The sequence below is a fragment of the Austrofundulus limnaeus genome, unplaced genomic scaffold (assembly GCF_001266775.1).
Source record: "Austrofundulus limnaeus strain Quisiro unplaced genomic scaffold, Austrofundulus_limnaeus-1.0 Scaffold65, whole genome shotgun sequence".
Classification (NCBI taxonomy): domain Eukaryota; kingdom Metazoa; phylum Chordata; class Actinopteri; order Cyprinodontiformes; family Rivulidae; genus Austrofundulus; species Austrofundulus limnaeus.
In genome coordinates this window covers 695,241-704,719 of record NW_013952467.1, presented here as the reverse complement: position 1 = coordinate 704,719, position 9,479 = coordinate 695,241, and the positions used below count along the sequence as shown (strand labels likewise).

The following is a 9,479-nucleotide window of genomic DNA, read 5'->3' as shown; positions in this document are numbered from 1 at the left end:
GTTTCGTCTCTCCTCCAGGAGGCTTCTTCAGTCTGAGGAGTTTGAGATAAACTCAGCCTTATAACCAGCACTTCCACACGGTGGACAATCAGTTGTTAGGCTGATGGTCCTCTGTGAACAATAGGTGTTTATCAGGCTGATGGTCCTCTGTGAACAATAGGTGTTTATTAGTCTGATGGTCCTCTGTGAACAATAGCTGTTTATTAGTCTGATGGTCCTTTGTGAACAATAGGTGATCATTAGGCTGATGGTCCTCTGTGAACAATAGGTGATTATCAGGCTGATGGTCCTCTGTGAACAATAGGTGATTATCAGGCTGATGGTCCTCTGTGAAAAATAGGTGATTTTTTGGCTGATGGTCCTTTGTGAACAATAGGTGATTATTTGGCTGATGGTCCTCTGTGAACAATAGGTGATTATTTGGCTGATGGTCCTAACATCGAGTCAATGCAATACAGGTCAGCTGATAAAATAAATCAGCAAGAATTACATTTATTTTTCTCTAATTGTTCAGTCTTTGATCCAAGTAGATTTTTATTTTGTTATTTTTCGACTTTATTGCATCTATTTTTGGTACTTTCTAATGAAATGTGGCTCTTGTGACTCCTGGCAGGCTACCGAGAGGGGTTTCTATGGAAACGAGGGCGAGACAATGGACAATACCTCAGCAGAAAATTTATTCTGTCTGAACGCGAGGGTGTTCTGAAATACTTCAACAAGCAGGACGTGAGTGGCTATTTCTGATTTTTCTTTTCTGTAAATTTTACATATTTTACAAGATCCAAACAAACTAAATCAGGGCTGAGGCACAATTCAGGTCATTTCTGTTGAACTCAAGAGAAAATCTTTGGTACTTAATTATAGTTTTTAAACAATTCCTGCAGGCCCGGGAGCCGAAAGCCATTATGAAGATTGACAATGTGAATGCCACTTTCCAGCCGGCTAAAATCGGCACTCCTCATGCGCTGCAGATAACTTATTTAAAGGACAACAGCACCAGGAATATCTTTGTTTACCACGAGGATGGGAAGGTGAGTGATGGCCAAATGAGGACTGAACAGGTGCTTGAGTAAAAGAAGGGCCCATGTCTCTCTCTAGTGGAAGACGTGTGTAATTAAAACTCAGTTTGTAAGTTTCTTTTGTATTTGATTTTATTAGTAAAGCTCAGTAGGACAATTTACTTTTTTAGGAAAAAATAATGATATAAAAGTGGCCACATTTTTAAAGTGCCTGGATATTTTCTGTAAGTAAGTTTATGTGAACTCTGTGATGGAGGCAAATAGAGACATTGCTGACTGAGAGTGAGCTGATAATGTCACCATATGAATTCTGCCTCTTGTTGCCCTTTGCTGAAGGAAATTGTGGACTGGTTTAATGGCATCAGAGCTGCCAGACTTCACTACCTGCAGGTGGCTTTTCCTGGTGCCTCTGACTCAGAGGTAAGTATGTAAGAGTGCAAAATTAATTTGCACACATTTTTTATTAACAGCAACAGCTGAGAACTAAATTAAGTTGTGTCTGAAGTGTACCTAATGTAAAATGTGCTCAAAACAAAATGTTCCTGCAGCAGCTGCAATCTTACAAAAACCTGCAGTTGCTTTAGTTTGTATTAAACTCGTTGCAGACATTAACTGAGGTTCAACAGTCATGGAGATGAGAAAAAAAACATTTAAATGCTCAGAATTATACAAGCAAACTCCTTCATGTTCCAATTATTTGACACAAGACAAGAATATCAATTTAAAATCATCCATTGACTTTATAGACAAGCAGTTTTCTACCCCAGTTAATCTGAACCAAAGCATTTTTGACAGAGCGTTATGCATTTTTACCATTTTTGGAAAGGTTTGCACCATTTGAACTTAAAAAAACCTGGTTAAACAGTCCCATGTCCTCTTTACTCACACCCAAACGTTGTGGTTTTGAATGAAATACGGCCGCAGCAAAAAATGATCCCATTTCCGCTTAGAGGATGTTGCTGTGTATTTCTGCTGAATGAGATAAAAATGTGGCAGAGCACAAACGGACTCCTTGTCATTTAAATAGCTTTTCATCCAACCTTTAACTATCAGAGTTTCTTTCACAACCAAAAATGTATTTCTACAGATGTAAATTTGATGTACTTAACAGTAAAACTTGAATTGAGATTATATAATTGTGACTCAAGTTAAACATTTTTCCTCATGCAGCAATCCGTTATCGTAAGAAAATGTCTTCTTTTAATTTGTGTAGTTGTCGCCAAAGCTAACCAGGAACTACCTGAAGGAAGGCTACATGGAGAAGACTGGACCAAAGGTGATATACTTTGCATTTTTTTGGCTCGTTTGTGTTTTTTTTTTTTTACCAACAGGATATGTTGTATTAGAATAAAACATAAAGTAGAGCTTATAATGATGCTTTCAAAGTGTTTTTAACCTTTTCTGGTTCTGTCCTGCAGCACACAGAGGGCTTCAAGAAGAGGTGGTTTACGATGGATGACAGGAGGCTCATGTACTTCAAAGATCCAATGGTTTGTACAACTGGGAAATAATTAATTTATTACCCATGGATGCTGCTGGTGACTAACAGGACAATTTTCAGTTTTCGGAAAGGCTATGAACTGATAATATCTTACCTGTTGCAGATAATTTTAGACCTCAATTGAACGGAGTGTATCACTTTAAAAATAATGACTTAAAAAAAAAACAAAGCAAGAGTTTAAAAGCCACAATTTTTTCTCCTTCAGGATGCGTACGCTCGAGGTGAGGTGTTCATCGGCAGTAAGGAGAACAGCTACACTGTTCTTCCCGGCCTTCCTCCCAACGTTCAGGGATACCACTGGCAATTTGGAATTACAATCGTGACTCCGGACAGAAAGTTCCTCTTTGCCTGTGAGACCGAACAGGATCAGCAGGACTGGATTGCAGCGTTTCAGATTGTCATCAACAAGCCAATGTTACCGCAGGAGTATGCAAGTAAATTTAATAATAAAGTCCATATGTTTTGCTTTTTCAGAACATTTTGTCACAGCATGAATTTGATGTGTTCTTTATGTTAATCTTGTCTGCAGTTGAAGCCTATTTTAAGCACAAACCATGATTGTGCTTGGACAACTTCTAGTGCAAGAACTTCCAAAGGAGCGATCGACTCTCCTACACTTCACCTGCATGAAGAACCAGTCACTCAAATTGCGACTTTTGTTTGGTGACGTGACCTAAACCTGAAAGAAGACAGAACTGTTGCTGCTCATGTGTAAAGTAATCCAAGTGTGACGTTCTTCTTTATCAGATAAATAAGCATCAATAAATTTCTGACTTTAATTCAGTTTGCATTTCAGAGCAGTTCTTCTTAACCTTTTTGACCTTGAGGCTCAACTTATGTCTAAAATTACATGAGGCCATTAATCGGTATTTATTGATCGAAATCTTAGTTTAATTTGAATTGTATTTGCATTATAAATCAATTTACAGTTACTTACTGTTTAACAAGCAAGAAAGTAAAGAAAAAATCTACTCAAAACTATGCATTTTCCAGCCATTTGAAGTGTATTTTTCAAAATGCTTAGGATTAATAAAAAGATTAGATTGTTAAATATTTATTGAAAGGTAGAACAGTGACTTACAACTAGTCTTTGAGATGAACTTTATCTGAGATCATGGGCCCTTCTTGAAATTTATATTGTTTGTGTTTCACACAGAACACCATGAGTTTGTCTGTGATAATGAAAAAAAAAAACCTCAAGAAAACCATGGGAAAAAATTATTTGTGAAAAATGTCCACCCTCAGGTTCCATACATGTTTGGTTTTTATGGCAGGTTTTCTTCATTTTTTGGCTTCAACTTTTGTATTTTAAAAGCTTCCATTTTTCTGATTTTTTTGCTAGTGGCTGGCTAAGGTTCTCCTACTTATTAAAAAAAAAGTTATCAAACATCTGAATGGTAAATTACTACTACTAGTGGTGAGAAAGTGTATTGCAACGCAGCCAATTGAAAACCAATGACATGGCCCTCACAGCCCACAGCTGAAAAACAGATTTGTTGGTGATCACGGCCCAAGGGTTAAGAATCTGGTTTAGATAACTGCTCACACACATTCATTTGCATATTTTATACTACATTTGTAGGCTTTTTTAATTAATTGTTTTTTGTTTAATTTGCTGTTTTTTCATTTATTTTACATTAATGATGATGTATCCAAGTAATGTTTTGTCTTTTTTAAAAAAATCTTTTCTGGTTACAAAATTGTTAAAACTGGCATTTTATTTTGTCTCTTGGCTGTTTTCATCCAGCAGGGGGAGACAAAGCAAAGGTTTTAAACTCACCCTGAAGTCTTCATTAAAAATTAATAAAACTTCCTGCAGCTCCTTTAACTCATCGAACCTGTGCTTACTGAAGTGTACACACACTTTGTGCAAACAATGAAAAAGGTCACGAGGGTGTTACAGGAGCATGAGGGAGTGCAAGGCTTTTATTTAAACTTGAAGAGTCGAGCACATCATGCCCTGCCTTAAAGTGCAAGTAGAAACTAATTATTACAATTTTTTTTAACTTGCAGGCTGTTTTGTGTATGAATACAAAACATGACTGCTAATAAAATGTAACGTTCCACAAACATCTATTATTATTATATGTAGTAATACAGGAATTTTGCACAATAAAATTGAATGAACGACATAAAGCCTCAGCATTAAGTTTGAAAAAAAAAAAAACATGCTAGAGTCTTTTTATATACGATTTTCTGCAAATGCCACATTTTATTCATGAAGAACAAGATTGCTTACAGATAAATATTGGTCCATTTCTTATTGTTTTTTATGAAATAGAAGAAATGAAAACACAAGTCCCTCACTTATATTTTATATATGATTTAATGAAAAGGAACAAAATACAAAACAGCGGTTAACAAGGATTTAAAATATTACATTGAAGTGGAGACATTTAAGTTACATATACAACACATGGTAACCAGAATTCTCCATAAATCTTATTCACAATTCCACTGAAACTTAGTTCTTTTTTACTGAAGTTTTTTTAAGTAGGAAAAAAATACATATTTACAGCTTTTGTCAAACTCCCACAGTGTGTAGATTCTAAATGTTTGGCCATTAGATTTTAAATTATTTGAAGAAATCGAAAAACAAGTGTACAGTTAGGATTAAATAAAGATGCATGATACTTTATTTTACATTTATTGTTTCAAAATTAAATAATGCTAAATGTTTATTTCAAAACTTTTGTATTCAAAACTGCTCAGTCCATTTAGTGTTTTTGAGAGATGCAATAATAACCCAAATATCCCAGTGGAAATGTTTAGAATTTATGCTGGTGCCTGTTGAACTACTTCTTATACAGTATTAACACTGAAACATGGGCAGAAAAACCAATGACACAAAACATCTATACGTAGAGTCATCCACAATGTTTTAATTAAAGCTGCCAGTGATATACCTGTACCTGTGGAAAATAAACCACTTTACAAAACATGCATTTTGTCTCCAGTGAGCTGAATCATGTTGGGTTTAAATTCTTTTAAAATGCATTCAAACACAAGGCAATGCATTCTGTTTCAGGGTTAAAAAAAACGATGATTGTGCAGCTACAGTTCTGGATGTCTGTTTAATGGGGAGCTAACTGAAGAGGTGCTGTCTTTGCTTTTTCAAGCTGTAACCTTGGGCTACATTCAAAACAAAAGACAGAGGCAGGAAAAGAGAAGCATGAGGAGGAGAACAGGGGAGGTGCGTGAAGAGACAGAAACAGGTTTATATCTCCACAAAGCTGACTCCTCATCTTTTAAGAGTCCAGATCTGAACACCAGAAAGAGGAGAGGTCAACGCGTGGACACTCACTTAAAGGCGTTTAGGACCTGCAGCAGCCCACACCCTTCACTTCTTTGTTTACGTACTCCTGGAGCTTAAACTTCTCACTGGGATCCTTTACTGACCGGTGCTTCAGCTCTCTGTGGAACAAAGTCATAGGATTAAAAAAAAGACGTGTTAGATTTAAAGCTATTGGCACAATTTAACTTTCATTTTGAAGGTTTTCTTGTTTAAACTGGGGGAAGTGTCATATTTTAAACTGCCTAAAAATTCCGTTTTGAGTAAAGATTTTTGAGCTTTGTGTAGTTCCTGACTGTGCCACCAGGTGAAGCCTGTTCCTGTTTTATGAGATGGTGTGTCACCTGTCTAGTTACGCTCATAAACCCTGAAAAATCTTCACAATTTAGCCATTTATTAGTCTTTTCTAAACCGAACACAGGTCAAGATAACAGAACAGCTTGTTAATAATGCTGCAAAACCAGCAGCAGGATTCTGTCAGAATGCTTCAAATTAGGCTGCTGGGGATATTTATTCAGGTTTATTATTATATGGAAAAATTGCACAGATTGTTTTGTTCTTAATAAGAACCAACTGTTTAATATTAACGTGGTTAATGAATAAGAATGCTGTTAATATTCGGTATTCTAATGATCTCAGAACTAAGCCCGTCTCAAACCCTTTCAGAGAGGATTGGACTCACTTGGCCACAGCTGTGAAAGCCAGCTCTACGTTCAGACCTGATCTGGCGCTGGTCTCCATGAAAGGAACCCCAAATTCCTGCAGAGTCAAAAAAATTAATGGTTATTTCTTTTCACCCCTTCGGCCACAACACTGCAGACATTTCAGCTGAAAAGAGCTAAGCTTTAAGGGCTCTGTTGATTTGTTTATATGTTTATTCTGGGGAATTTAACTCTAAAATGAAGTTTCCAAACTTTCTTTCTGAAAGAGGACTTAAACAGAGACAGTAATTAGTGCATCTTTTATCCTTCTAGACTGAGCCATGGCTTAGCCTTTTAATTATTTCTCCCATTTCTGTAAATAATGAGACTGCTGTTTAGATTTTGTGGGTCATCGGTGGAAGTACTTCAATTAAAATGTAAACAGTCGAATGTGAATATTTTCCAGTGGTACACACATCGATTACATGACATATTGGGAACTATAAATATAGAAATATTTTAGCTTTAATTTACCAAGAAGAAACATTTAAACCCTTTTTAAAAAATATATCATAATGAGCAAGTGTAAAAAAATTGAACGGCCCAGAAGACATCTGGACATTTTTCTAATATTCATGGTGATCCAACTTAGTTCGATGGTAAACAGTGCTTTTAAAGAAGCCTTGATCCACATTTTCTTCATTTCCCATTTGTTTACCTTTGCCAGTTTCTCCCCCTCCTCTCTCTTCACCACCCTGTCATGAGTGGCATCAGCCTGGAGACACAAAAAACAGTGTCACGACATCAAACTTCACCTCCGTCTGCCAACTTTCAAATAGGAGTTTTTTTCTCCCACCCAAATAACAAGCTTAATTTAAAGTTAACACAAACAGAGAAAGCCCTGAGTCACCTTCCAGTGTTTTCAGAGTTTGTTTTGAAGCTGTCAGAGTGTCCTGTAATCTCTTACAGCAATCATCTTTAGGCCTTTTTAAGATCTTGAAAGTCAATTTCTGTACGCTTGCTTTATTTTTAACACATGGTTTCCGTTTATGGGTATTTTTGCACCAACAAAGCAAAAGTTAAAGATCAAACTGACAGTCAAACATAAATATAAAGTTAAACCAGTTAAAGGATGATGCGCCTCTTACGTCTTTTATCTTACTTGAGAAAACTTTGCTTTAAGTTTTCCTCTTTTTTATTTATTTATTTATTTATTTATTTATTTTATTTATTTATTTATTTATTTATTTAATTAACAAAAGACCACCTTTGCGTCTAACACCACTCCGGTTGCCACTAAGACACTATGGAAGTGATGTAGAAAGTTTAACTGGACATTCATTTATTTAGCTAAATCTAGTTCAGTAGTAAATACTTTTAATATCAGGATATAGACGCTGTCTACACAGGGCTGGGTTGTGTCAGAAGGAGCAGGCATTTTTTTTTGTAGAAACCAAAGAGTTGGCCAGGAACTGATGGGGAGCTATAAAAACCTGCTGCTCAGGAAAAAAAGCCTGAAGCTCTACTCTGTCCAGAATTCTTCTGCTGAACATCACCTGCTCTGGTTGGACCTGGTCGGAGGCTTCACAGCTGCCTATTTTGAAACACTGTGCCTCTGCGTCTCGTTACTCATGGCCTGCACATAAACTCTAAAGTTGTTTCCCTCACTTTCAAACCTCTTGGACTTTTGCTTGTTGGGTTGTAGCAAGTAGCAAACACTGCTACTTGGATTTGGATTTATCTTAAAGCTCATGACTTAAGAGAGTTTGCGTGATTAAGATAATGGTCGTTTGTCTTTGATGATTTTCTTGTTTCTATATTAATTTTTTTCCTGCATAATATACAGTATATGGCACAAACAAATAATCAGTTGCTGGTGTTCAGTCTCTTCCTCCGCTTCTAGAGTCAAGCTTTGAGAATCTTCTCAATCTGGCCAAAGATGGTACACTTTGAGTATCGCACAGATAACACATTACCAACCTGTCAGTGTAGTTTACCGTTTTTGCTCTTGTTTTCTAACATAATCCGGTGATAGTGTCCAGGTACAAACACTGATCTAACTAAATTAAAAAAAAGATATGAATTTTGCCTCAGACACTTCAAAAACTATGAGAAACTTGATTTAATAGAAGCAAAAAATATACAGTATATTTAAATAAACTTAGAAGTGGTTGAGGAAAATTGTGTGCTTCGTCATTTGAAAATTAAATGGACAAATGATTTAAGCACAGAAGGTTACTTTAGTAACAACTCTATGTGTCTTGCCTTGTTTCCAAGCAGCATAAGCACCACATCCTGCTGGGCATATTCATGGATCTCAGTCAGCCATGCCTGGTAAACACAATTAAAGGAGAAAAACACAGAACAGAGGAAACTATTAAGGCAAAATTACATAAAATGCACCATCTCAAATAAGAAACATAGTAATGCATAAATAAAAAGTGTTGCAAAACAAACTTGTATTGAACTTAAGGACAGGACACACATTAAATCTGACCTGAATAAAAGGGAAAGTTAATAAATGTCCTTGGTGATGAAATGTATATTTTGGTGATAAATGATGGAGAAAAATAAACCAAGGACAAAATGAAAAGTGAAAACATGAAACACGTGAGGATGGGGAACTGTGACGGAGCAGGTTAATCAACACTGTCTGCTGCTTCCTGTTCTCTCCACACACAGGAGGACAAATAAAGGCTTGCAGGAGAACAAACAGCACTGCTGACTGTATGTGCTCTGACAGGAACTGAACCATCCGTCCTCTGTTAATGAGCACTTAATTACCCCTGATGAACACCTGCGAAAGCTCACTGATGAAATATTATTGTTTACATCAGCAAAAAGCCCAATTGTTCCTGCAGTGAAATTAGATTTTTGACTGGTTGCTGATGAATATGATTTTTTTCGAACAGTCCAGCTCCCCTGACTGCTCCTTGAGTTAATTCTAGTGATGACTTTGCATTTGTGAAGGGACTTGATGGGGGGAGTGTGTGTGTGTGTGTGTGTGTGTGTGTGTGTGTGTGTGT

The 9,479-nt window shown here is 36.4% G+C and overlaps 2 protein-coding genes across 4 annotated transcripts in view; one reads left to right on the top strand and one right to left on the bottom strand.

The window, feature by feature from the left end:
- LOC106518683 (arf-GAP with dual PH domain-containing protein 1) overlaps positions 1-3,303 on the top strand; it is a 21,470-nt gene extending 18,167 nt beyond the window's left edge. Inside the window, exons 5-11 of one of the 3 annotated variants that reach the window (XM_014010056.1) lie at positions 614-726; positions 885-1,031; positions 1,356-1,439; positions 2,233-2,295; positions 2,438-2,509; positions 2,726-2,950; positions 3,050-3,303. In XM_014010056.1, the coding sequence (XP_013865510.1) occupies positions 614-726; positions 885-1,031; positions 1,356-1,439; positions 2,233-2,295; positions 2,438-2,509; positions 2,726-2,950; positions 3,050-3,187 (842 nt within the window). In that variant the 3' untranslated portion in view covers positions 3,188-3,303. Of the gene's footprint in view, positions 1-613; positions 727-884; positions 1,032-1,355; positions 1,440-2,232; positions 2,296-2,437; positions 2,510-2,725; positions 2,955-3,049 lie in introns of all 3 variants that reach the window. The other 2 variants (XM_014010057.1, XM_014010058.1) reach the window with 2 other exon arrangements.
- Positions 3,304-4,827: 1,524 nt separating this feature from the next.
- Positions 4,828-9,479, bottom strand: part of rab26 (RAB26, member RAS oncogene family) — a 56,826-nt gene continuing 52,174 nt past the window's right edge. The window contains exons 6-9 of the mRNA XM_014010054.1: positions 8,719-8,784; positions 7,172-7,228; positions 6,495-6,571; positions 4,828-5,934 (exon numbers count right to left, since the gene is read on the bottom strand). Coding sequence (XP_013865508.1) covers positions 5,835-5,934; positions 6,495-6,571; positions 7,172-7,228; positions 8,719-8,784 — 300 coding nt within the window. The 3' untranslated portion in view covers positions 4,828-5,834. The remainder of the gene's footprint in view (positions 5,935-6,494; positions 6,572-7,171; positions 7,229-8,718; positions 8,785-9,479) is intronic.